The sequence below is a fragment of the Genypterus blacodes genome, unplaced genomic scaffold (genome assembly GCF_046128005.1).
Source record: "Genypterus blacodes isolate CSIRO-AG114 ecotype Tasmania unplaced genomic scaffold, CSIRO-AGI_Gbla_v1 ptg000156l_1, whole genome shotgun sequence".
Classification (NCBI taxonomy): domain Eukaryota; kingdom Metazoa; phylum Chordata; class Actinopteri; order Ophidiiformes; family Ophidiidae; genus Genypterus; species Genypterus blacodes.
This window is the reverse complement of record NW_027466957.1, coordinates 772,825-799,124: the sequence shown is the minus strand read 5'-3', so window position 1 is coordinate 799,124 and position 26,300 is coordinate 772,825. Positions and strand designations below refer to the sequence as shown.

The following is a 26,300-nucleotide window of genomic DNA, read 5'->3' as shown; positions in this document are numbered from 1 at the left end:
CACAGTCAGAAGAAGAGAAGAGGATTTGGATTACATGGATTTGCCCAGGATTTGCCCCAAATCATTAAGTCCTCCCCTGCTGTCAGCAATTCATGCATATTTGTGATTGAATACTACAGACGTTCAGCACTCACTGTCCAATCTGCTGTCTGCATTGTCTTAGTCTAATGTTCATGAATATTAAATGAAGTGACCAGAGTGCAAGTTTTACACAGTAGAGCTGCCATATAACATATACTGTATAACCCAGGGAGAGGCTGCCATGTAGAAATGTGATGGGCCGACAGTGCTGTCTTATAATCAGTCACCCAAACTCCCTGCCCCGGGGCTAAAAGTCAAAGGATCGCTGAGACCTGATGTAATACTTGTGTGATTCTCCCCTTTGAAACTTCAAACTCCAGTTTGTGAACAAAGTCTATCTTCTGAATAGGAATCTCCGACCACTGACCAAACTCCATTTGCAACCACTGCCTATTTGTACCTTCTCCTCAATGACTACATTTCATTTCCCAAGTCCGATCTCAAAGGCAAACAGGGAAGCAACACATTAAAATCAAAATACAGGAACCAGCAATTGGAATAGGAGACACAGCCTGGGAGAGGCAGTGGGATGTGGAATATACAGTCTGGGATTTATTTGGTGAGTGAGTGCTTATACTGCACATACAGGAGCGCGTTGATGTTGATAGTAAAGCAGAAGGAGACAATGTGACAGCTGCAGCACATTTTTAAAAAGGCCGCTGCTCTGCTCCGCTCTGCTGCAGCTCACGGAGGAGATAGGTGAGTATAGTGTCATGGCAAAGACCTTGTCAACAGATAACTATCTGCAAATCATACAGCGTATGCAAGCCCCTGTGGCTGAGCGGGGAATGTCTACTCTGTCAGTGGAATATTGTCATTTATTCTTATTTAACATAATGACACTGGTTGATTTTAGTGCCTTTTGTAATGGTATTGCAGTACTTTTAACATATTTGCTTCAGTTCAGTGAGAATTCACTCTTCTGTATTTACACCCGAACACAGTGACCACCTTTGCTCAGCTATATTATTTTTTTCTTTTTAGTTGCATATTAGAACTCTTCATTGGTTGAGTGGATAATCTGGCCTCAGTGGTCTGCTGTCCCTGATAATCAGAGGCTTTTGGTGCTTCCTCCTTACCCCAGTGAAGCCATAGCCTACTGAGCTTAAGTAAACATTTTTGTCAGATCTTGCACAGTGCGAAGCAGGCAGACGTGATTTAACATCATGAATACTGTCAGGCTGTCTTCTTTGAAGAAAACATTTAACTTAACAAGCTTCAATAATTGGAAAGTGAAAATAACGTTTTGGGGTCATGATAAACCACTAATGTCTCAGCAAATATTTATTTATTATTTGTTTATCTTCAGTAATTGTCAAAAATTAGCTAAATAGCATCTTACATATTTGCTGTTATTAAAAGCTTTCCTAAGGTGAAATGTGAAATGTTTCTGTAGAGAAATGTAACTGTAATTCCTTTTCTGTTGATGTATTGGATTGTTTAACTCCAAATATCTATTATATTCACATATTTTGCAGTCTGTTTTGTCAGATATCCAGTTGGACTGTAGTTATTTTTCCAAGAATAGTCTGAAAAACTCAAGTAGCCTGCGTGTCCAAATAAGTAAACAATTGCATCAATAAACATGAAGAGCCATGCACGACGTAAATCAATCACAGTGTGTGTGATAAGGCTCTGTAATCATTAACCGTGTTTTGCTGAGAATTCATTTTGACTGCTGGCCTGATCCCCTCTGTCAGCAGCCCTGCCTTTTATCTCTATGCAGGTCCTTCAGCCATCAGCCAGTCAATAGACATTTAACCTCCATAGCTTCTATAACTAGACAATAAATACTGAGGAATTCAACCTTATCCACTCGGTGCACAGACAAAATCAAACAGTCGCCGTGTGCAATTAATACACTCTGTTTGCACAGTTGATCTGATCCAATCCCCTCTCTCGATCACCGGTAATTTATTGGTCTCGTGTCAGACACAAGTTGTTTCTCTTCACTAGGGTAAAAGCAATCACGTACATTAACCCAGATACTGTTTCTAAGTCTGTCATTCTGAATTACTTCTTCTCCACCAGTAGTCAAGAGAAAGATTCCACACATACATAAGAACATGCCCAGGACAGTTAGCAGGAAATCAATCACATTCACCGCTTTATTAAAATATTAATATCTGGAGGATTTCTCTTGCCTCTTAGTTCCAGGTTTGTTTGAGAAAGAAGTGATCTGGTAGTGCGATCGGCGCTCCTGTATATGTGAGACACATCGTTCAGGTTGGCACCAAAGATCTTGGTAAATGCCTGCAAGCTTATTCTTGTTCTTAAAGGCTTAGGTTTCCAAACTAGCAAGTCATCTATAAAGTTAAAACAGATTCATTAAACAAAATCAAACATTTCTGAACACAGATTTGTGTCAACAACTGTTTGCCTAAAACTGGAGACAATTACTATGCACGGCCTCTAATGTGAGTTTATCGTCCAGAACATGCAGCAAGATATTTGCAGTGCTGTCATTAATGTTCCATCCACTGCTGTCTCTTCTGTTTCTAAAATGTTCAACTCTAATAAATAAACCGTTGCAGTGGCCTACAAACTCCTCAACCACTGGAGCAGTGGAGGCTAGGATCTGCTGCTCACTGACACAATCTACTCACAGAATGTAGAAATAGAGAGAGAACTGTCATGAAGAGTTACAAGTAGTCACATATACTCAGCAGTTTAGAAAGACAAAGGATCACCTGAACCTGAAGTTACAACATTGAAACAATATAACTATAAAATACTTAATGGTTTCACTCTAAAGTGGACCATTTGCATTCCAGAGGACTTTACTGTCAATGCATAAATACTTCTTAAGATCTCCATCCATGGAAAAAAATTAATGTTGGATTAGGTATTTTTCCATTGTGGTATTGTAACTTTTAATGACTGATCTGTCTCTTTCTGTTTCAACAGCCTCTGTCTCTTTCGTTTTTGAAGTCAATGTCACAGACCAGCCTTTTCCCCTCACACCCAGCTACCCCAATCACTAGTTAGTGCTGCCATCTTGTGGACATGTAGCACAAGCCCTGTTCACCGGCGCAGATGTCAAGAGACAAATGTCTCTTCCAGAACTGCCCTCACATAAAAATATACAATCATTTGGCCGTTAAGATCATAGTCAAATAAGCACCAGTTACTGTTTTTTCTTCAGTTCTCCTAAATGTTCAGCATTCAAAGCTTTGTCCAAACAAAGCTGTTCCATAGACTTTTCCAAATATCCATTTTTTTCCTTGAAAAGACTGATGAAGCAGAAATGATATCACCATCATATATGATTATTACTACGTTAGCTCCATTAGCATCCAGTGGCTTTACTCTCTTCAGCAAACAGCTCCGTGGTCTTAATGCATAAACAACAGCTTGTTGTTCTCAGCTGGAATAATCTACACTCTAAACTAATTCCCAGCATTCTCGCCCAGGCAGGTTTGCTTCCTTTGCCTTTACCTGTGCTGGTGAGGAGCATCATCCCATCCTGGCCATACATTCCCGTGAAGGCCGAGCCCTGACAGTGACCTGGCCAGCGGAGCGCCGGCCCATGAGCCTCGGTGGCTCTCTCAGGCCTAGCCAGGCTGAGGCAGGCTGGGAGAGGAAGTAGGGCCACCGTGCGTGGCTAGTGCTGTTTGCTGGGGCTACTGGGCCGGCTGTAAGGGCCCCAGGCAACCGGGGATAATCCCCTAATGCCTGTCACACTGAGATTTGATTGGAGCCTTGAACACGCAGCTTAATAGTGTCAAGTGAACAGTGTGTAATAACTACCCTCCAAACAGCCTGCTAATTAGGGTTTCTGTCAAAAACCAAAGAGGGAAGAGAATATGGATCAATGTATGATACAATATTAGACATGTTTATCCCATGGCAGACTATTAAAAAGGGGCACTTTGAGTTATTTCTCTCTCTTTAAACCAATATATTATTGGAAGACTACAAATCTTGTCAAGGCTTGTTTGGCCTTGGTTGAGGTATGAGCTGTTATGAGAGCGCTTCTAGTTTTGAGAATGGTTACAATATTCACCTCCCCTTCGTGTATCTGTATGAGATTAAGAAAATAGTATGAATGTTGAACTCTTAATATATTGTTGCTCAGTACAACAGCACCGATAATTAAAAGCTTGACAATGTTTTACTGCAGGGCTGTTCTATATTTTGCCTTCAGTGCCTCAGAATCTCCCTGTATTTTGGTGGGTTACTCTGTTTGTTCGGTCTGTGTTATTCGTGCAGTCGATATTGACCAGCAGAGCCTCTCAGCGCTCCCCTGTCAAGTCATTCAGCTTTCTGGGCAAACAGATATCCAGCGGAGGGGCTGCTGAATGGCTGTTGTTGTGTGTACATTCACCAACTGATTCTGCAAACAGTGGAGCTGGGGAGTTTGTCCAGGTTGTGACCGTTAAGCAATAATTCCCATGTGTTTGACATGAAGTTATGTGAATTAGTAGGCTTACCCGCAGACCCTGAAGGTAGAGGGGTAAGTGGGTTAAAAAAGCCTGTAAATTGTGCCACATGTTTCACTTTCTTCACACGTGGATCCAGCTCCCTGACACACTTACCATTTCTTATCTTATGCAGTCATTTTCCTGGGAATAGCTATGATATGCCACTGCCTATTATTATAAACCACAAATTACATCCTTTAAGCTTATTATATATAGTGTATATACACATAAATCCCTTAATTGAATTGGCTGCTGGATGCATTGTGTCAGCACATTTCTAGTACAACAAACGCAGCAGTGTTTGGTCAATCTGTTGTTTGGAGAAAGAAGCAGAGTTCCACCTGATCTTGGCCAAAAAGAGGCTTATGGTAGACAGCTGCCAAAGGTTGCATTTAGAACATTAAAGGGTTCACCAAATGTATAGTATCCAAACAAACGCCATTGTACACATTTCAACCTGATCTGTGAATCTTTATGGATCCATGGATGAATATTTATACCACAACCACAATGCACAGTGCAATAAAATACCCCAACATTTACTCATTAAATACAGAAAATATATATTAAACAAGATAAAGACTGCATGCTCCTTCAGCAGGTGCTCTCTAACTGTACACACTCCTTTATGGAAGCTTTTTGTCTAGAGGGAGATTTTGGATCACTGCAAATTGTTATTATTGGTAGTAGTAGTAGTAGTAGTAGTAGTAGTAGTAGAAGTATTGTTATTGTTGTTGTTGTTGTTATTGTATAATATGTAAGGTACTGGTCCTTTTTACATAATTGGGGCATTTTTACTTCATTACATTTATCTGACAGATTTGGTTATTGTAATGTAGCTATTGTTTGATGACATACTACATTTTAGAGATGTTAGGAGTTTCAGTGGGTCTCTCAACCTGTAGAGGAGCACGTGATCCATCCAGCCATCTGAAAGCAGGGAAATACCCCAAACTGTGAGAGTGTTGGGATACCACAGAGGTAAGACCTCATAGCTCCAATTTTGGGATTAGGGGGATTTAACACTGATGTGAACCGTTCTTTACAATTCCTGAGGGCTGGGATGCATGAGCACAGTTTATTGCAGAAAATGTGGATTGTTTATGTAAGTAAAAATGTGAACATAGGAATCTGTATTTTCCATTGAGTTATTAGTACTTAAAATTAGGTATATAAAATATGAGTCACACTCAGGGCCTCACACACATCATTTCCACTTAACACTGATCGTGCAGCAGGTTCAGAAACAAATAAACTGGTCACCATTTATTTTTGTTCCATTTACAATAACTTTGTAAGTTGGCTTTGCATCGTCACATCACACTGGGACATGCAAATCACACCGGCAAAAGTATGAAATCCTCACACACTGTCGTACAGTCATGCTTCCTTTCACTCGGGAACAGAAACTGTCTGAACCAGGAAAGTGAAATTAATGCAAATATGAAGCTTTGTCACAACGTGAACACCTCACTCCTCTCTCAGTTACTGTTACGCAACATGCACGAACACGAACATGCATGAATAACAATTAATACTCTTACTGGTAACTATTAACATGTCAACTCCAATCCACCCTGTGAGTCACTTTGATCTCATCGTCTCTCGTCTCCAAAGCACTGCACCATCCATCACCATCAGGCTTTTTTTAACAACTTCCATATCTCTGACACACCTCCTACATTACACCTGTGTAGAAAAGCCACACACTAATGGCGCCGGCGATTCTCAGCGGGTATCAGTCATAAACCAGCAGCTCTCTGGAGCCTGTATCTGCTCTAAGCCCCGAACGGAAAGCGAGCAGCTGCCACACTCCAAAACCACAAAGCCGACTAGGTAAAAAGAATAAGCGTGTGTGTGTGTGTTTGTACTCACCAAATGGAAGTTCCATACTTGAACTGACTTGTGTGTTTACATTAACCATGTCGTCTTTGCTTTTTCCCTTTCAAACCATATGTTTTAAATCCACTTTTCTTCCCCAAGCATAAGGTGTAAAATGTTTGGCACAGGGTGCTGCAGTGTGAGAAGGGTGTTGTTGGTGCAAGGTAAGGCCGGTGTTGCTGCTGTTATCTTATTGATTTTCCTAATCTGGGCAAATGTGGGTGGGGAGGTTAAACAGTAACCAGGCTCGTATGGACACCAATCTATATAGCAGCTGTAACTATGGCAACATGATGATAGAAACTCAAATAGCCATAAAGTTATTATGTGCTTCTGCCTCAATCTCATCACCAAAAACAACCATCTCTGATAATTCATGGTTGGAGTGAAGGAGAGAGTAAAAATGGAGTTTACACAAACGGAGAGAAGGAGCTGAAGGGTGGGGAGAGACATAAAAGAGCAAGAGGGGAGTGGAGAATGTACTGAGGGTGGCAGCCACTAGCCTGTGTGTATGCAGGCTGACGTAAGCCGTTTTGTTTTGGTGGGGGAAAAAAGTAATTTACTGTTTAGAGGATTAATATAGACATGAACTCAGTCGCATTTGTTTTAAAGTCTTAACTTATTTGACTTAATGATGTAAAATCTGTCATAAGTTATCGTGTTGTTCATCATCATGTTTTCAGACTGTTTATTGATGTAAACGAGACAAACAGCATTAGCAATTTATCATTTAGATGTTGTTGTTTTTGTTGTCTGTGTATTAAAAGCCTGATCAATTAAAAGTGAGAGCTATCGTTGTTTTTCATCAGCAGACTACAGCAGAATACCAAATACTGTAACATTTGTATTGCTTTACACAACACAGGCACATATTTCTTAGTTCAAATTAGTTATTCAAAGGACAAACTGTACAAAAGTAAGATCGATAATAATAATTGTACTCCTGTGTTGACATTGACAAGTGGTGATAAAAATATGGAATGATTTTGAATGTAAAGAAAGTTTGAATGTTGACAAGACAGAACAAATTCTAATTGGTTCTCCAGCACAGAGACTAACAAGTAGAGTCCATGATTATGAGGAGGCCTGAAGAGAAATGAGCTGAATTATGTACACCAGGTCCAGATCTATATTTGGATCCAGACCAAATTTCACATTGTACTGTAATAAATAATAACAAGCCTTATATGGTGTATTTTCTTCCTGAGTTCTCCAATGGGCCAAAGCAGCACATTTACACTTTGACACTTTTAGCAAATGAACTGAACAAAACGTGTGTGTGTGTGTGTGTGTGTGTGTGTGTGTGTGTGTGTGTGTGTGTGTGTGCGTGTGTGTGCGTGTGTGTGCGTGTGTGTGCGTGTGTGTGTGTGTCCATGAACTGGGTGAGTAGCACAGCTGATTCTCTCATATTTTGGGCCATAAAAGCAACATTAGTCTCCTGTTTTATGGCAGAGAAAGTCTCCGGGGACACATGGAGAGACTTAATGAGGTGAAATACAGGACAGAAATTTCCTGCAGCCTTGAATAAACACAAAGCACACACAGCAGTTTATTTATAGACTAAGTTATTCATTATTTATAACCAAATTAATGTGCAATTAGCCAGGCAGGCATCATGAATTGAACATAATCTGTTTTACCGTAATGATGACAGACGAAAGAAAATATTGACAATGCAGAACAATCAATAACAAAACCATCAAACAAAGATACTACAAAAGTGCTTCATTTTGCTTCAAAAACTCATATTAGTCATTCGAAGTAACAAATTAATTAGTCACAGTGCAAAAAGTCTTTGTGGATGTAAATACAACATCATCAATTCCACCAACATCAAAGTCAACTCTAAGATGTTCTGTTCCATTCAGTCTTATTTTTTTGGTGAACACTGATTCCTCCAGCAGGCGCCTCCATAACTGGAGGGACAATCAGAACAAGGTTTCCCAGTCTTATACGGAGCTTCACCCACCCAGTTTCCTCTGAAACACAAAGAAAAGACAATAAGCTGTTATCTGTATGACTTTACTCCACATTTAGGTTTGATTCCATGGTTAGAAGGATCTGGGTTGTGAAGCAAAGTAGCATCCTCCAGTTCTACTTCATGGGTCCTGATATGTTCTCAGGAAAGACAGGATCCTGGTTCTGCGCTGTGGTCTGGTCACAGCTAGACATGTCTGGATCCTGACCCCCCTCACCTACTGAGAAGGTGCAGCAGTTCTACTCCGTCCATCCATCCAGACATCTGAACTCCTCATACCCGAGGGTCTGTCCTGTTCCAGAGACACAAGCTGTGACCTCCATCACACACCAGGGGCAGTTTGCAGCTGAGTGTGAAGAGGCTGGAATGAGGGTCAGCGCCTCCAAATCAACTCTGCTGGAAAATGGTGGATTGTTTCCTCCAGGCAGCGAGTGAGTTATTGCTCCAAGTGAGTTTGAGTATCTCAGGGTCACAAGCGGGAACAACCACATCACATAGACTCACTGAAGAGCCAGTGACCAGTGTGGCTCTATGTTACAGTTATAAAATGTCTGACAAATAGATAAACCATAACAAAACCAAATCCCAAAATGCCCAAAACCACAACGCCATTCTTCCTCATGTTGTTTTTCATTCATTGGTTATGACTTCATGAAGGATTGTGTTGTACTCACTTTATGGAGTAGTTGCAGACCAGCAGCGTTGCCTCCCTCCAGGTGCTTCCAAACACGTGCATGTTCAGACATTTCGTCACAGCACAGCCCATCCTGTTGGTGCTCGCCCAAACCATCTAAGACCAACAGAACACACTGAGGACTTCTCCATGTACAGGTCATCAAAATATTATTATATATCAAATACAAGCTGTGTGCATACCTGTGTGTAGTGAGAACACACAGATCCTTTGCATCTGTTCGGGTAGGTGAAGCGGTGCCTCTCATCGTGCCATGACCTCACCAGATCAGTGATGAAACGGTACCTATCACATCCAACACACATTCATTCATCCATATTAATGTAAGACACAGACACACACGCAGCATTGCATGTCTGAGAACAAAGAACTCATCATGTTTCAGCTGCTTCAGATCTCCGCAGTACCTTCCTGAGGTGACGGACAGATTTTGACCCATGTATCTCATGGAGTGTGTTGGACCGTGATCCCAAATACAGCGTGAAGCCCAAGAGTCTGCTGACCTTGCTAGACCCTCATCCCAGACCTGGAGAGCAACAAAGAGGCAGACAGACAGACAGAGGTTACACTAATACCTCCTTTCAACCCATTCTGTGGCAAAGGTAATAAAGCTTTAAAGACCACAGTCTAACTCATCTCCTGAGATCTGAGACATGGAGCCTCACCATGATCTCCATGTTAGCAGCTGGGGGAAAGACCTGAGATCGGACCCGGTTGTGGTAATCCAGCAGGGCCTTGATCTCTCTGGATGAAATGGCTCTCTTGCGTCGACCGTGGGGGACACTGGTGAGATTCCTGATGTCTGACTGGACCCCGGCTGCAGCTCTGCTCAGGTTGAGCGTTTCTGCGGAGCTCGGCAGCACAGCAGCAGCTCCTGCGTGAGCCTTCATCCACAAGGTGGCGACCAACAGGAGCTGAACACACGCAGCACCCATCTGTATAAAACAGATGAAATAAATCTGATATTCCAGGAGTTCTACAACATTTTCAACCAGGTACAAAGTCAGCAAACCAAAGCTAACAAACCACAAACTCCTCATGTGCCGTTTGAATGTAAAGATATTGTGGGCATATGGAATTCAAAGAACAACAGTTTCTGAAGACATTTCAATTTTGTGGGTAATTACATTAATTATGTGTTTTACAAGTGTTTTTATTTTATTTTATTTATTATATAAGACATATTTAAATGTAATTAATTTTACAGAAAAATCTCTTATCTCAAATCTATATCTTCTCTCAAATGAACAAAACCACAAGATTAATGCAAAAACACTAACACTCTCACTTTTAATCAGGACTGAGGAAAATACAAAATGTGAAATTTCTGCATGAATAGAAGTAATGTGGTATATTTAGCAGTGTGAATCAAAATCAGGAGGATAAAGAAGAGGCTCATACCTTCACTGGTGGATCAGCGTTCACAGTGCAGCAGAGCTTAACTACAACACACAAGGCTTTGCAAACAAGCCTGTTTCACATGTGTGGCAGACAGACGCTCCTGTATGCTTCTTCCTCCCATCGGGACGCTCACCCCACACTGAGGAAGCCCTTTGATAGGTGATTTAAGTTTGTCGACACAAGCATTATGTAAACACTCTCTTTCTCTCTCTCTCTCTCTCTCTCTCTCTCTCTCTCTCTCGCTCTCTCTCTCTCGCTCTCTCTCTCCCGTCCCTACTCTCAGTAAAATCAGTGTAATAACATTTCCTTACTTGACATTAACTTTAGTTGAATTTGCTTTTGAAGTTAAATAGTTTTTGATACATTTTAATTGGAAACCTTTGAAGTTACCTCTTTAAAATTGTAGGATGTCTGAACCAAAGCAGTTTTCTGTATTATTTCTGTCTTCTTCTATTGCTATTAAATGTAAATGAATCCACAGCCTAACTCAGATGTCAGCAGTGTGTCACAGCTCTGCGTTACTACCTGGCTGCTCAGGTGAGCCTCTGAAGTCGACCCTTCAAAGGCTCCAAGTAAGCTTGACTGAGCGCTGCCAGACTTTGTAACTTTGCATCTAAAATGCACAGAGGGCTCCATCAAAGTGCTGCTGTGGGGCCCTTTGGCATCAAGGTTGACTTAAATCCAGGGGTCACATCTTGTTGGATGGCCTTTGAGCTTGACTAGTTTGCTTTGCCATTCCTGTGAAGTTGTCACAGACCTCAACTGCCTCTGAATTTCAGCTTTATGTCAGTGAATAAAGAGCTAGATGGCAGGATGGAGGAGCATGAACATGAAGGCTTATAGGATCCATTTAAATTTAGCATGAAGCACGCCCATGTTAGTTCTGTCACATAGTTAATAAGTCTATCCTTACACATCAAAAGAGGGGAGAAATGTGGAGCGGCAACATAAAACATAAAACATCTAACATGCAGGTGAGCAGAGAGGAGTGGAAGTGAGAGGAAGGTGAAAGCTGCTGGTTCACTGGGTGGATCATTACGTCACAATGCTGCTGATATCATTACTTAAACATTCAAGATATACAGTATATAAATATAACATGGTGAATACACAAAGTCTGTGCTCAACAGGTGTTTGTTTGAAAGGTGATGAACGATTGAGTGGAAAACATTTGTGTTGAAGCGATTGTGAAAGTGCTGGTAATTTTTAGTTTTAAACCCATATAGTTCATGGAAACACTTTTATATTATTTTCACCAAAAACCATCCAGAGAATCATGCATGGGACCTTCTGAATGGGTCAAACCTGGAAATAAAGATTCATCTCTGTCCTGAACAGACTGGTCAGCTTTCCACTCTGTGCAGCATGACATCATCTGTCTGCTTTGAGATACTGCTGAGTACACACACACAAGCCCAGTGAGACCATCTCATGTCTGGGAGTGGGTGAAGAGCTCCTTGGCCTCCCGTATTTACTCATGAGGGAACATAAAACAAACCTTGTAGCAACTGTGTTTGAGGTTCCTGAGCTACAGCTTTTCAGGTGTCAGCGAGACCTTTCAGCTCTGCCTGATGAACGCTCAGCAGCTGCTGCAGCTCACACAGAAACACTTGTCACAGTAAAATCCACCACTGTCACAGCTGAATTACAACCTCCTAAATCAAGAGCAAACGACGGTACGAGTTCTCAGTGAAAAAAGGGACATCAGTGTCTATGAGTAAGATCAGTGCAGTTACATCAAACAAAAAACATATCAAAACCATATAATAACATAAAAAGCTTCAACATCTCCACATTTCTAAAACAAATTCACATCATTACATATATCTAGTCCCGCATTGGTGCTTGCAATTTCAGGAACAATCTGCCAAACTGCAGACATGCTAGCCTGTGATTGTGAATGCAGCTTGGCTGGTGTATAGAGGTCAAAATGCGAAATGGAACCTGGCAGCTTGACCCCCTGACATCCATCCTCAAAGTACAAGTGTGTGTGTGAGCAAACATGACAAGGAGAGAGAGAGAGAGGGAGAGGGAGTCAGTTTGAGTGGGGCAGGCGGCAAGGAAGTCGGTGGGGGGCAGGCACTTGCTAAAATGTTCAATAGGCTTTTTAAAACTCTTGATTCAGGAACAACCACAGATTCCACTTTCTTTAAACGAAACCTAAATTTAGACTATTGATGTTGGCCATCGTTATAAAGTAGCTTTACATCAATGCAGAGTTTAGGTCAGGATATAAAAGGGAAACAAGAAACCGAATGAAAGTTGGGAGTTGAGAGGCGTGTGTTCACGAATCCGCCAGTAGGTGGCAGCACGCAAGTAAACAACCCGGCTGGAGGGAAGAGGAAGAATCCAAACGCCTGATTGGAGGGGTGGCGCTGACGTCACAGCCTCTCCGGTAGATGTGAGCAGTGAACATGGCAGCGGTGGAAGTCATTGTGGACAGACTGGTGACACTGTGGCGTCTACCGGCTGTCCGGCTCAATTTCCCCTGGCTGTTTCTGCTCATTTCGCTGGTGGGCTCTGGTTTGAAAGAGCTGCAGGTTTTACCGCAGACATATTTTAGCAGCAGCAGAAATGTCCTGAATGTGTAAGTACGACTGCGTTTCTCTACCGTTGTTAGCGTGCTAAAGTTAGCTCGTCCAAAAACAATGAGCTAAATCTGGCCAAACGAAGGATTAGGTACTAATGACAGATGCGACATTAAGGTGAAGTGTTGTTGAGCTATAGATTCTGCATTTAAAGCCTTTAAATCTGCGTCAAACTCAAACTGTAGGATTACTGTTGTGTACAGACGTGAATAAACATGTCCTGGTCCTGGTCCCTGACTCTCTCTCTCTCTCTCTCTCTCTCTCTCTCTCTCTCTCTCTCTCTCTCTCTCTCTCTCTCTCTCTTTGTGTTTATCCTATGATCCTCCTACAGGTATTTCGTCAAAGTGTCATGGGGATGGACGGTGCTCCTGCTGACACCCTTCCTCCTCCTCTCCAACTCCTGCTTCAACAGGAACGTGTCCTTCCTGGGCCGGAGGGTGATGTCACTGGCCGTCGCCACGGCCCTCTGGTACGCCTGCACCCAGACCTTCTTCTACATAGAAGACGTGACAGGCTCGTGCTTTGAAACCAACACCATGGACTCGATCAACAAAGAGTTCACTTTCAAAGCCAGCTGCAGGAAGGCCGGCTTTTTCTGGCACGGGTACGACATCTCGGGACACTCCTTCATCCTCACCTACTCCTCTCTCTTCATCGTGGAGGAGACGTCCCCCATGGCCTCCCTGAAGACCACCAGCCTGTCTGCGCTGCCCAGGACTGTGCTCAATCTGCTCTACGTGGCGCTGAACCTGATCGTGATCGTGTGGGTGTGGATGTTTGCCTGCACCTCTGTTTACTTCCACGACCCGTCACACAAGTTGCTGGGGACCTTGTGTGGATTACTGGTGTGGTATCTGACTTATCGGGTTTGGTATCTAAAGCCTCTGTCACCAGGACTCCCCCCTCGCCGGCACCCGAAAGAGCAGAAACAACACGCCTAACATGATGCCATACGTTCACACACACCACTTAACCTTCCTCCCCCTGGGTCCAAGCTATTTAAAGGTTTCCTTCCGTACACAAAGTCATTTCCTACAGGAGGATAAGCTTGCAGCGTCTCCGTGGTGGTCGGCAGCTGCTGCTCCCAAAACGACTTCTCAGTAATCTGAGATAAACGCCAAACCACCAGCGTCCAGCTTCAGCTTCTCAGCCAACAACACCGTCCGTCTCATTGTTTTGCTGCCTCCACATTTACTGATTAAATTAACTTATCGACACGTTTAGATTTATGAGTGGGAACATTGGATGATGTTTACAGTAGTGTGGCACTGATGTGTGTGTTTGTGTGTATGTGTGTACAACAGGGCTTCATTGTGTCAGATCAAACTGGAACGACATTGTATGATTTCATTGTGTTGATTTTTGTTGGCAGGATGTAGATCTGTGTCTGTAACTCTGCTGACTGAACATACAGACATCATAGTTGTTAGTTTAAAACACTACATGTTCATTATTTAGCAGATAAGATCAAGTTGTTCTCACATGTTAGCAGATAAGATCAAGTTGTTTTCCACATGTTAGTGCCATACATTACTAATCTCATTGTAGGCCAGCACTGCCTTATTAAATATTTTTGATGTGGAATGTGTGTGTTTCTGATTTGTGTTAAACAGGAAGTGAGGTGCTTGTGTATCAGCGATCGGCACATTTTTACACAATTACAAAACTTCAGGCTCTACAGGACAAAAGGCACTGCAGGCTTTGGCAACACAACAGCATCTGTGTATTCCATTTTCATTATTTATTTCTCATTGATGGCAACTGAATAAATTAAGGCTCATGAACAAACATCATAAAAAGCACCATAAATAAATGCATATATAGAAATATTTAAAAAAAAAAATGAAATCAAATAGAATAATATGAAACATAATGGCCACAAATCACAACTGGGATTTCTCCTCTTGAAGTCTTTGTTTGATCCAAGAATGACAGATCAAAGCCCTCAGGTAGGAGAAGAAGCCTTTACAGTGACTGGATGCTTTGGAAGTGACACGTCTCCTTTAGGTTTAACTTCCTGTTTCTACCAACATGAACATTAGGTCATCTACATATCAACACATATTAAAGGACTGAGAAGGATGCTGACACACACTTCTGTTCAAGTGAAGTAGTAACTTACAAGTGGCACTATATACAGTATATATACTGTATACAGCATACTGTATAGATATTTATATTTATAATGTTATCATTTGTGCCATTTACATCACTGCTGCTCATGCAAGAACAGTTCAGAATCAAATTACATCTTTAATGTATCTCACGTTGCTTCTTTCCAGGCATCCTATGGCTCTCTGCTGGCCTCTGCATATTAAACAGGAACTGTTCTGACATTCTCTTCATGAGAATGGCTGAGATTTAATAATCCGATATGGCGCTGCTGTTAAACGAGTAATGATCATCATCTTTGGTTAAATATTCTCTCTCACGCCTGCAGTGAGCATTTGAACTCCTTTAACTAACTTCTTCATTATGCGAGGCTGAATTCTCCCCCTACAATCACAGAATGTAGACCCAAAGTGTCCAGGCTGTGTGCAGACGGACACACTGTGCTGCGCTGTGCTGTTATCCTACAAGCTGAACGGCTTGAGTTATAGCTCCCATAAGAATTCTAACATCTTTACAGCGTCCAGCAAACATGTCTGTAAGCAGCCATAACACCAGAGAGTAAAGAAGCTCACAGCTCCTTGCATTATGAAGTCCAAACTAAAAAGCAGCTCAGGAGTAGAATTCAAACGCGTTAAACCTCCGGAGGTCTGACTGTTCACACACAAAAAGGCTTCTGTTAGTCGTACACCGGACCAACAAACAACACATCCTCCTCAGCATACTTCAGATGAGTCAGCTCTCCTTTGCCCTCTCACTCGTTTAACCTTCCATCTCATTACAAACTCAGGTAAAATAATTCATTCAAAGCCATTATGCATCTGTAGGGGTGCGGAGGACAAACAGCAGCCAACAACAACATCGATTCCTCGCTCAGGTTTGCTGCAAAGGTGACATTTGGGAATTGGTTGAAGTCGGATCCACTGTTCATCATCGATTCTGCCTCTGCGTGACAAGAATTCCCCAATTTTGGCAGCTAATGAAAGATTTATGCATGAAGAAAGAGCTTGAATAATGAAACACTTTCTGTAGAACAACACGTTTCTGCCTTAGATGCAGACTTGATCATCATATCAACACCAACACCTGAGTTTCCTAAGATCTGTATTCCTGGTCAGTGACAGCGAGACAGTGGAGCTCTGTGTGCTGTGTCATGTGTGTTGCTCTAAATAAATGTGTGTGTCTGTGTGTGTGTGTGTGTGTGTGTGTGTGAGGGGGGAGTGATTCTGTGTGGCGTCTACAATCATCTTTCATTTGATCTGGCAGTTTCTGGCAGCAGTTATCAGAAAAATATCTATTGTGAATACTCTCCTATGTAGAACTCTGAGCGGACATGATGAATGAGGAGAACAGTGACATGCTGAGTTCAGGTAACCCCTCAGTTAAGTGTGACTGTATGACATTTTCCTCTGGTATCTCTACATTATGGGCCCAGGCCTTTACGTTGACGGTTTCATTATAGACGGACCTGACGCATGCCTCCAACAAAAGCCAATCGACGACTCGCAGGCTGCTGCAGCTGCAAAGTCGCCGGAAAATTAATCAAGATGAAGGCTTTGATTTACCAGAAAATGTGCTGTCAAGAACTTGTCATTATGGAATGTTTTAATATTCTTTGTTCACCCAGGTAAGTAATAGTGTTCTCTATATAGATTCATTACGTTTTCCTGCAGTCATAAAACATTACAGAAAAGTTGAAACATCACACAAATACACAGACGTGGAACACAACAAAGAGAACATTCACTACATGTATTTCTTTTTTAAAAACCAGTAGGCAAAGTAGCCCATCCCCCCCAGGGAGCCCATGAGAAAAGAAGCCCCGAAGAAGGAGGGGGGCTTCTTTTTCACCATCCGGAACGCGTTGGGTAGGACTGCAGACAGGAGGGTTGTGTGGATGTCGCCCAAGACCTTGCGGAAGGCGTAGCGTTTTTGCACACGCACAAAAAAAGACTGCAGGTTGGATCGACTGCCGTCCTCCCAGTATTTCTTAGAAAGTCCCAAGAACTTAAGCCTGTGCAACAAGGCTCCGAGGCAGACATCAGCTAGTGTAAATTCAGGTCCACATAGCCACAACTCACACTTCTGACCTGCGAGAGGCAAAGAAAGGAAGGGAGGAAGCATTCAGTGGGAAATACTGCACACACACACACACACACACACAGCACGGTCACCATCTGGACATACCTTGATACTCTAGTTTCCTCTTCTCCAGTTCGGCCTCTACTTGATCTAGAACCATGGCTAACTCGCCCAGAATTTTCTTCAGGTAGTTGACATTATCGTGGTCCAAGATTTTTGCCTGGAAACACAGAGCAGCTTTACCAAACATCACTGAAAGCTGCACCTCGTGATGTATTTAATGTAAAGTACACCTGCTTTATAACAAGAGAGGAACACTACATCAACCAATACTATATTATATTAAAACCTACCAGCAGCTGAGCACAGTTAGATTCGATTACGGCCATGTTGGATCTTATGATATGAGCCGTATTAAGCTTCAAGGGTTTTCACTTATATTACAGTGTCTCTGCTGCCACCCAGTCCATCCTTTGTCCTCCATGTTTATTCAGCGCTCATAACAATTCAACGGTAGGATTTATTGCCTGCATTCTTTGTTTTGTTCTTTATGACGCTGAGCCTGGTGTGGCAAATGATTACTGCATAATGGAGTATGAGGATATGCACTGTGTTTCTGTTTGTTTGGTGCTGTGATGACGCGGGATCGACAGGAACAATTTGGAAAATGAAGTAATCTCACATCGTCTGTACTTAAATCCAATTTCTCTTCTATATTTGTGACAAAACTCTAACAGCCCCATCGGTAAAAAACAAAGTGAAATCTCTGCTCGTAAAGATTCCCATCAAGATTTCAAAACAATGCAGCAGTCAAATAGATGATGAATAGATGATGACTGTCTCTACTCACCATGAGCTTCTTCTGCTTGGAGAGGTATGGTTCTGTCAGCTGAGGCTCTTCATGGTCCAGCTTCATCAGCTCCGACGCAGCATTGGCCAGGTGTCCTGAGGTCAAGTAAAGAACGTTTTAGTCTAAGTTCAAGTCTGCTTATCCGGCTTACTGCACACACACACACACACACACACACACACACACACACACACACACGTTTTCATTCATTTGGTTAAACCCAGGGAAACATTTCTAACATGTTGTCATTGGAAGCCAAACTCAGAGGTACCTGGAGTACCACACACTGCAGTGTTTGTGGTGCGTTCAAGGCCAGTAAGTAAAACTTCCCAAGGAGAAGAAGGAATCTGAGTATTCATGAGGCTCTTCTTACCTGTGCTGCATTCAGAGTCACTTGAGGACAGAAGGAGATGCTTAGTTTGTCAGCCCCAAGGCCTTAAAAGCAGATAAAGAAATCTACCCCGATACTTTTACTTTTGTCAAACTCAGTTGTACAAAATAAAACCCCCCAAAATTCAGGATCAAATGGTCGTTTAGTCTGTAATACAAAGATCCAAGCCTGACGTTTACAAAGTGTCAAAGAGTGAAAAGCATGAGAGGATTTTTGCTCAAACCTGATTGGTGCGTCCTTCCTCCATCAGATTGATTTACAGTTACACATTACAACACAGACCGACCAGCGTTTCTGCTCATAATTATTCTGCTGCTGAATTTCACTTATTGGAGCCTGTTGCTTTGATTTACACGCTAAGATTTACGCCGCACATTAACGGGTGGAAAGAGCAAAACACTTCAGGCCAGATCTGCTGTTGGGCCACGGGCACGATAACTTGGCATCGCTCTGATGTGCTGCATTCAGGGGTTTGGGTATTGAGCAGCATCAAATTACACCGTATGCTAATCACGTAATGCACATAAGAGGAGGCTCTGGCAATGAGTTGGGGAAAAGCAAAAGAGAAGATGAATCGTTTTGCATTCATAAAGGCCATCTGCTGTTTTGGTCTGGAGTCTGGAGGACTCCTTTGTCCAAATGTTGAAGCTCATTCATCTTCATTATTTTACTTGGAGATAGTCACACTTCAAAACCATGACATCATCTTATATCATTATAAATATATAAACAAAATACACAATAAGGGACAGAGATGAAGATGTGGATTATATCGCTCTCTAGTGTATATCATGTAAAACACCAGTCTCAATGAAAAGGAGGAAGGCCAGAGTGGCTTGTTCAGCCTTGGTGGAGGTATGCTCTCTAATGGTAGCTTTGAACACTCCAACACAGCAGCGGACACAAGTTTGAAAGAATTTAAAGCTCCATTTTGGACAGAAAATGCCCAATGATCACGGTTAACAAGCTAGAGACAATCAATCAGGATAAAGTGTGTGTATGCGTGTTGTTCAGCAGCTATAGAACCTAATTTACTTGGCACAGTAACAGAATTCCCGACTTCCGATCCAGAGTCATCTATGGTGAGTTGGCTTCACTTACTACGTATTTCTGCAGTGGCGTACTTTGGGATCATAGAGTCGGTGGTGAGCTCTGGATGGAGGATGCAGCCGTGTGTGTAAGCGTCCATGGGCAGACCGTCCAGGAGCTGACGGTACTGCTGCACGCGATCGTGGAGAGGCGAGTCTGCGTCAGGGATCAGCTGGGCCACCGTGTCTGAGGACAACACACACCCACAGGACAACAAGAATATGAAGACTGGGAATGAAAACAATCAGAGAGTGTAAAGGAAACTATAAGAGTCTTGTTTTGTAACTTCACAGAACATCTCAGGTTTCTAAGCAACATTCATCAGACTTGTTTCAACATAAACCCAAAATAACACAATTCTCCCTGCTTCAGCTGTCAGATAGGCACACACACACACACACACACACACACACACACACAGCATGGTAACCTGGTAACAGACGACATCCTTCCCTCTGTGTAACACAACGATGGACGCAGACACACAACAAATATTGAGGCAACAATTCCCTAAGAAGCTCTAGGCTGGGGAGCCCAAATAAACAGGCGAAGAAGAGGAAACACATTTGCATTTACAGGAGTGTAAAACATCAAACAAACCAAAACACAACCTGCACAATAACACAAGGCCATAATTTCATCAAACACAAAGGTTAATTGGGCTCCATTCTATGCCCACAGGACCAAACCCCCACTGGCCTGTTCTATTTATATGTCAGCTATTACTCAGGTTAAATGTGTAATGATTGAGTCTTTATATATTTTTCTGGCCCACTCCTTGTCACAGGTAACAGCATGCTGTATGGCTGGGAGGGACCGTGTTCACCACAATGCCTTGGCTGCCCGGAATCGGTGTTGAGAAAGAGAAAGGTTGGCAAGACACAGGAAGCTTTTATCCCAGCGTAGGGCTCAGTGGACAGGGTCACAGCCAGCCAAGGAGAGGGACAACAGGGACGAGAGGGACGACAGGGACAAGAGGGGCAAGAGGGACAAGGGGGACAACGGGGACGGTCGTCCGCTGGCTGTTTAAGTATGTTCAGTCCCTAGCAAGAGGAGAGGTATGCAGAGGGTGGAGCTGCACCTGGCAGAGCTCCAGGAAGCTGAGTAATCAGTCCAGGACCAGCATGCTGGACACACAGCGGTCCGGTGGTCTGCTGCAGCGCCGGACTATAAATATTACATCACATTCTCAGCACCTAAGAACCCGAAGAACAAAGCAAGCCAACACGGCACGATTCTCTGGGAAGACAAACGTGAAGTGGAGGAGCAACAGATGCTCCGACTGAACGGCAGTGAAGTCCAAGCGAGGGGGACGGGGGGACAGAGGGACAGACAAGACTGCACAGGTCGCCAAGTCTATCACAGATCTGACCTGCATCAACACAGACAAACTCATTCACACTCTAAATTCACACCTGCAGGCATAATGACAGCGTCCAATTAATCTAATCTTCTATGTCTCTGGAGGAAACTGGTGTAGCTGGAAGAGAGAGACGATGGAGACACAGAGACATGATCGGGAGAATCTCAAAGGACATTTCTGACCTGCATTTCAAGTTAATACATCTTAACGCTTTGGTTTCAGGGTAGGATTTACAGCTGTGCTACCATGTTCATACAAAACAGAGAAAGAAGTACGAAACACAACATCTGCAGCTCCGCTCCGCTCCAGCGTCAGCACTAAACAGCTCAGTCAGGAAGTCTCTTTGCTGAGACATCTGCACTTTGTAAACCAGCTGCAGCCCACAACGCCAGGATTCATTAAGGCTTCCAGCTCGGAGCAAAGCCGCGTCTGTGAATCTTATCCGTGTCGGTCGTGTCGTCTGGTTTAGACAGCGGGCGCACGCAGCAGCCAGAGAAAACAAATACATCCTGACACAAGACCTGGGTAACTGTATATTGAGTGATGTGGGAGAGCAGCTCAGTACATATGAACGCAGGATCAAAGAGCTTAAATGAAGGGGTTTGCACAAGGAAAGGACATCTAACAGGGGAGGCCGGTTCCTGCCTTAAATCTATTTCTTACTGAGGGAAGCAGTGAAGCAGAACTGTAAATTCGGACTGAGATGGAGCGTCGGGCATTCCCTCCCTCACATGGATGAACACAAACTACACCCAGGGAGAACCAGGCTCGTTAGTTATTGGCCCGGTCTGGATTTCCCTCAGGCCTTTACCGGATTGCGGCTCGTGCACATGATGTAACAATAGAACGTCTCAGCTGACACAGTCATTGGACAACACTTTACACAGAAGATGGTCCTGTGCATTAAGACGGTGAAGACCTTTTGTCTGTCCTCAGTATGTTGGGGTGATGACTGGTGCTGTACTCTGTATCTCATTCAATGTTGTGACCCTGACCCTCCAAAGTCCATACAATCTAATCAGAGTCCTCATAAAGACGCATTGTACCAGGACAGCAGACGACCTGGAACGTCCTCCAGTGATCTGTCCCACCTCAGCTTCACCAACTGGACAAACGCAACCTGATCTTGTCTTCTGTCTCTCCATCTTTTTTGTCACGGTTGTAAGCCAAAGTGAAATATGAGAGAGAAAATGGGGAGGAGGGGGATGATGACACAACAACATCATGAAAAGGAAACTGTATTGTCGCCGTACCTCCCGCAAAGTTTTTCTCCAAGTATTCTATAATCTGGTTGTAGTCGCTGACGATGGTGTCCCCATGGATGAAGACAGGCACTTCCTCGCCCAGGTTCAGCCTCATGAACCACGGCTCCTTGTGCTCTTGTAGCGGCAAGCTCACGTCCCTCTCCTCACATGCCAGCCCCTTCTCATTGATGACTAGACGGACCTGCAGGGACATCAGAGCAAAGCCACGTTTTGAGCAAAGTGTGTCACCAAAACACAAAAAAAACTATAACATGCAGCCGTTGTTACACTGTTTGTTACATAATAATCTTCATCGCTCCCTGGTAATGACGCCAAGGTGTTCAGCTGCTTGTAAAAAGGCGTTTTCACAGAAGGAGCTATAAGGAAACGTCCTCTTAAATCATCTTAATGTATCAAATAACTACTGGTGACTGTGATGCTGTAAGAAACAGAATGAAACTGTAGAAAGTTACAAGCTGTGTGAGAAGGAAGTCGAAGGTGTAAATCTGTAACCTGCATCTCCTGAGGTTGCCAGGTCTGTATTGATCTGTGAAGCTGCTCTCTAAATATGCTGTTACACCCGAGCAGAGGGCTCCAGCTGTCTCTATCTATATCTCTATCTGTTATATTCCAATCCCTCGTGTGAATCAAAAGGAATACATACGCTCCCCTACACACTACGGGAGCGCTCCTGGTGGTTGATGCTTTCTAAAGTGTGTGTGTGGGAGAAATTCAATGGCACCGCTTTCCTTCCCCCTTGCTTTGTGCAGAAACCTGCTGAGCCACACACAAACTTGTAAATAATCCCCCCCCCGACATCTGATGATGATGGCGTCTTCACGGAGATAAAGGTTGTTGATCCGCAAGGGAAGTGACTCCTCTGTCATTATTGCTTGGTGGGTTTCTTGTTGGCAGAGCAGCCATACAGTTGGACTTGTTTATCTATTTTCTAAAGAGGGGGAAGTGACTCAAAGTGCAAGGAGATTATTTTAGATCGATTATTTTGAAAGCATCTGTACTAAACTAAGACAGAGAGATATTTTTGCATTCCTGGTCGACTGTAGGAATAGAACACAAACGTCTGGTCATATAACAAACCAAACAACCATGAACAGCAGTTTCATACTGCACTGTACAAATAATCTACCGTGTAATAACTGCAACAATTTTGCTGCGACAATTTTGCATTATTCAAGAGACGGGTGCACAATTGTCTCTTCAGTCGCAGTCGTACTTGTGAAATCACCACAGCCACTCCAACTCTAGGAACTAAGTGATAATGATGACAGGGATCCTTGTGTTTACCCCCTGCTGAGTGACAAACAGCCCTATCAGCAGCTAGGATTGAAAAAGGCTCTGAGCCAAAGCCGAAGACTGTAATTGACGAACTAACCTTCACAACATGGGAAGTGGAGACTGGGCAGCCACTCAAGGTTGTCGGCCTACAGAAGAAAGGATCCTTTCCTTTTTTTTTTCCTTGACATTGGCTGCACGCCGCTGTTACTGTTTCGTTTTCCTGAGCAATAGGCGGAAACCTGTTTCGTGCACCGATCCCATCAACTTTTACTCCCACCAATAGTTAACTCAGGCTTGCAGATTAGTGATCAATAGTGGTAGTGCAACTGACAAATGTACCAGGTGATAGTGGGATTTCATTCACACCTGAGGTTTATATATGAAGTCCTACTCCCTGCACGCATGCAAACCCCTCATACACTAATAAAGGTTATTATGCTGACTGTGTGGTCCATTTCTATAGTTTTAAATGGCTTTGATTGTCAACCGAAAACATCTCTGTTCACTTCCCACCCGTGCTCATTTAATATGGAAGGTGCGGTGTATTCTCTGCCAAGGTACTCTTGGAGGATTGCACATCAATAAAAATCAAATAAGCATGTATGATTCAGCTGAAAAGAGGTCGTCCCTGGCTTTGTTTTGCACAGAGATCCCTCATTTTAATCAATTATTTAGGCTGTCATGTGTCAGACCACATAAGGTGTAGCCACATTCACCATCAGGCGACAACAGGATGGCTTCAAGGCGCCCAATGTTATGAAAGATGAAAGGTGAATGATCCTCTGATACGTGGCAGATATGCAGGATATTGACCACAAACCCCTTGTTCATGTCGAGGAATGAGCCCCATGCTGCTGCAGCGGGTTCCTAAATGGGAGACCTGCCCAACTGCAGGATCCTATTCATATTCAGGGGGTCCATGCAACCATAAACATGCACAAAATATGCACTGAACGTCACAAACACACGATGTAGGGTGTCGTGCAGAATACGTGCAGCACCTCCATTTTCAAGCTATGTTGGGGGTTGGATATATATTTTTTTTTTTACCTTTTGCGAGGTGAAGGATTGCGTCCAGTGGTACAAAACGAGCCTGTCTTTAGAGAAAGGTTTGGGCTCTGCCGTCGGTTCTTCGCTCTCCTCCCCGTCTGTGATTTTGCCATCTTCATCCATGGCTGAGATGGGCCACCAGCTACAGTTGGTGGGGGTAACATGGTTGGAAGACGCCATGACAGAGCGTTTTGTGCGTGTGGAGAGAGGAGCAGGGAGAGGGAGAGCGAGAGAGAGATGGGGGAGAGAGAGAGTAGAGAGAGAGAGAGAGAGAGAGAGAGAGAGAGAGAGAGAGAGACTTCAGCACCACGATCAGAGCATCACCGGTTCACCGCGGCAACATCTGTCGGTTTTCGGACAAGATCCGGTGCTGAACTCGGCTTCCTTCCTTCCTCCTCACACGCACACACACGCAGCCTAATCCATATGCAGATAGCCGCTCACTCCCGCATGCTGGAACACCGACAGTCTAACCGATGTGTGTGTAGCCGTATTACATCACATGACGGGCTACGCACAAACATGCGCCGTGGGGACCCGAGGATGAGCGCAGTGAGGCTGCGCTTCAATGGAAGGTCAAGCTGATCTCTGTAAGGACAAGAAGCTGAAGGCTCCGCTCACAAAGCTCGGTGTAGCGGTGCTGCACATAGATACAGTATGAATGTCAACCAAACACAAATTCTCACGATCATACACACGATCTGCAGTCTGGGGAAATTTAAATGCTGTAATTGTATGTTGATTTGTTGTGGAAGGTCCAATTCATAGCCCGAGTATTTAAACACAATCATATTTTTAATTTTAACATTTAGTTTTGAGCAATATATTTATGGTTACACCTAAGGCAGATTTTTTTATTTTTTGGTAACATTTTATTCTATTGAATTTGTCATCTATATGTTTGTTTGTTTATCTGGTTTTATTTATTATCTTTGTTTACAAAGGGAGCTGACCTAAGATGCAGTACCCTATATATTCCAGCAGAGGACGCGCAGTGAATGAAGTGCTGTGATAAACCAACAGCTTCATTCAAAGCGCGTACGTTTATTTCCACAAAATGTTTTTAAAAATTAAAAAAAAATGATAACAATATTAATAACTATTAAAATGAAGAGAAATCTGACTGAATTCTTTGGCAGGAAAATGCCTTTTGTTTTGATTTTTAACAAAAGGCTCCAAGACCTGTCAACGTCTGAATCAGGAATATATAATGTAATAATTTTGTCCTTTGTTGACTTATAGGTTGTAAACATTGTTAACATATATTACAAATAAGCCAGAATTATAACGATAACAACGCCAATAGCACATGAGTTCAAATTACAACTGTTAAGTAAGCTTTCATCACCACATCACAGAGTATCAGAGAAACACGAGAGGCCCACGGAAGAATATTGCGGGTTTATTATCGCGATGCCATTGAATTTAATCAATGAGATTTACAGACGCTCTTCAATGCGCTGGAATCTGCAATTATAACTCCATTTCCCGTATCTAAATCTTTGTTTATCCACATCTATAAGAATGACAGCCTCTTAATGTATCATACCAATCTGTTTAAAGTGTTTTATCGGGTTAGATTAAATAATAACTCTTTCTAGATCCTGATAGTAGCGTCCTGAATGGCACTCACTCCACAGTCCCGAAGTGGCAAGACTCTGGCATGGCTCCTTGCAGGCAGCAGAGTAAGGATTGGGTTGTATTTTTGGAAGGGTGTGTGTGTGTGGATTGGTCGCCTTGTTAGGTCTGTTAACATATTTCCAGCAGCAGAGTGTCAGG

The 26,300-nt window shown here is 43.1% G+C and overlaps 3 protein-coding genes across 6 annotated transcripts; 1 reads left to right on the top strand and 2 right to left on the bottom strand.

Moving 5' to 3' along the window:
- Positions 1-8,249: 8,249 nt before the first annotated feature.
- Positions 8,250-10,036, bottom strand: r3hdml (R3H domain containing-like). The gene is made up of 5 exons (XM_076166987.1): positions 9,724-10,036; positions 9,466-9,584; positions 9,241-9,343; positions 9,039-9,154; positions 8,250-8,365 (listed from the first exon to the last, which is right to left on the bottom strand). Exons 1-5 carry the CDS (start codon positions 9,991-9,993, stop codon positions 8,257-8,259), a joined length of 717 nt encoding a protein of 238 aa, XP_076023102.1. The 5' UTR covers positions 9,994-10,036; the 3' UTR covers positions 8,250-8,256.
- A 2,802-nt stretch (positions 10,037-12,838) lies between these two features.
- fitm2 (fat storage inducing transmembrane protein 2) lies at positions 12,839-14,631 on the top strand. Its single transcript, XM_076167240.1, has 2 exons — positions 12,839-13,046; positions 13,379-14,631. The coding sequence occupies exons 1-2, from the start codon at positions 12,874-12,876 to the stop codon at positions 13,986-13,988; spliced, it is 783 nt and encodes a 260-aa protein (XP_076023355.1). The 5' UTR covers positions 12,839-12,873; the 3' UTR covers positions 13,989-14,631.
- A 2,271-nt stretch (positions 14,632-16,902) lies between these two features.
- On the bottom strand, positions 16,903-24,701 carry gdap1l1 (ganglioside induced differentiation associated protein 1-like 1). 4 transcript variants are annotated; one of them, XM_076166977.1, is made up of 7 exons: positions 24,522-24,701; positions 22,689-22,697; positions 22,185-22,377; positions 19,581-19,754; positions 18,089-18,183; positions 17,344-17,458; positions 16,903-17,246 (listed from the first exon to the last, which is right to left on the bottom strand). In XM_076166977.1, exons 1-7 carry the CDS (start codon positions 24,699-24,701, stop codon positions 16,903-16,905), a joined length of 1,110 nt encoding a protein of 369 aa, XP_076023092.1. The 4 variants fall into 4 exon arrangements, with proteins under 4 accessions (XP_076023092.1, XP_076023093.1, XP_076023094.1 ...); XM_076166978.1 differs by lacking the exon at positions 22,689-22,697; XM_076166979.1 differs by lacking the exons at positions 19,581-19,754; positions 22,689-22,697.
- Positions 24,702-26,300: the final 1,599 nt, after the last annotated feature.

What these genes read in the sequence shown, in the direction of transcription:
- gdap1l1 (XM_076166977.1), bottom strand. Translation starts at nt 24,701, where the DNA reads ATGGCGTCTTCCAACCATGTTACCCCCACCAACTGTAGCTGGTGGCCC. An exon ending in CGCCACTGCAGAAATACGTA is followed by an intron (nt 18,184 to 19,580) that starts GTAAGTGAAGCC and finishes ACTTGACCTCAG; the next exon opens with GACACCTGGCCAATGCTGCG. An exon ending in GAGGAAACTAGAGTATCAAG is followed by an intron (nt 17,247 to 17,343) that starts GTATGTCCAGAT and finishes TGCCTCTCGCAG; the next exon opens with GTCAGAAGTGTGAGTTGTGG.
- r3hdml (XM_076166987.1), bottom strand. Translation starts at nt 9,993, where the DNA reads ATGGGTGCTGCGTGTGTTCAGCTCCTGTTGGTCGCCACCTTGTGGATG. An exon ending in CTGTCCGTCACCTCAGGAAG is followed by an intron (nt 9,344 to 9,465) that starts GTACTGCGGAGA and finishes TGGATGTGATAG; the next exon opens with GTACCGTTTCATCACTGATC. An exon ending in TGTGTTCTCACTACACACAG is followed by an intron (nt 9,155 to 9,240) that starts GTATGCACACAG and finishes TGTTGGTCTTAG; the next exon opens with ATGGTTTGGGCGAGCACCAA.
- fitm2 (XM_076167240.1), top strand. Translation starts at nt 12,874, where the DNA reads ATGGCAGCGGTGGAAGTCATTGTGGACAGACTGGTGACACTGTGGCGT. An exon ending in AGCAGAAATGTCCTGAATGT is followed by an intron (nt 13,047 to 13,378) that starts GTAAGTACGACT and finishes ATCCTCCTACAG; the next exon opens with GTATTTCGTCAAAGTGTCAT.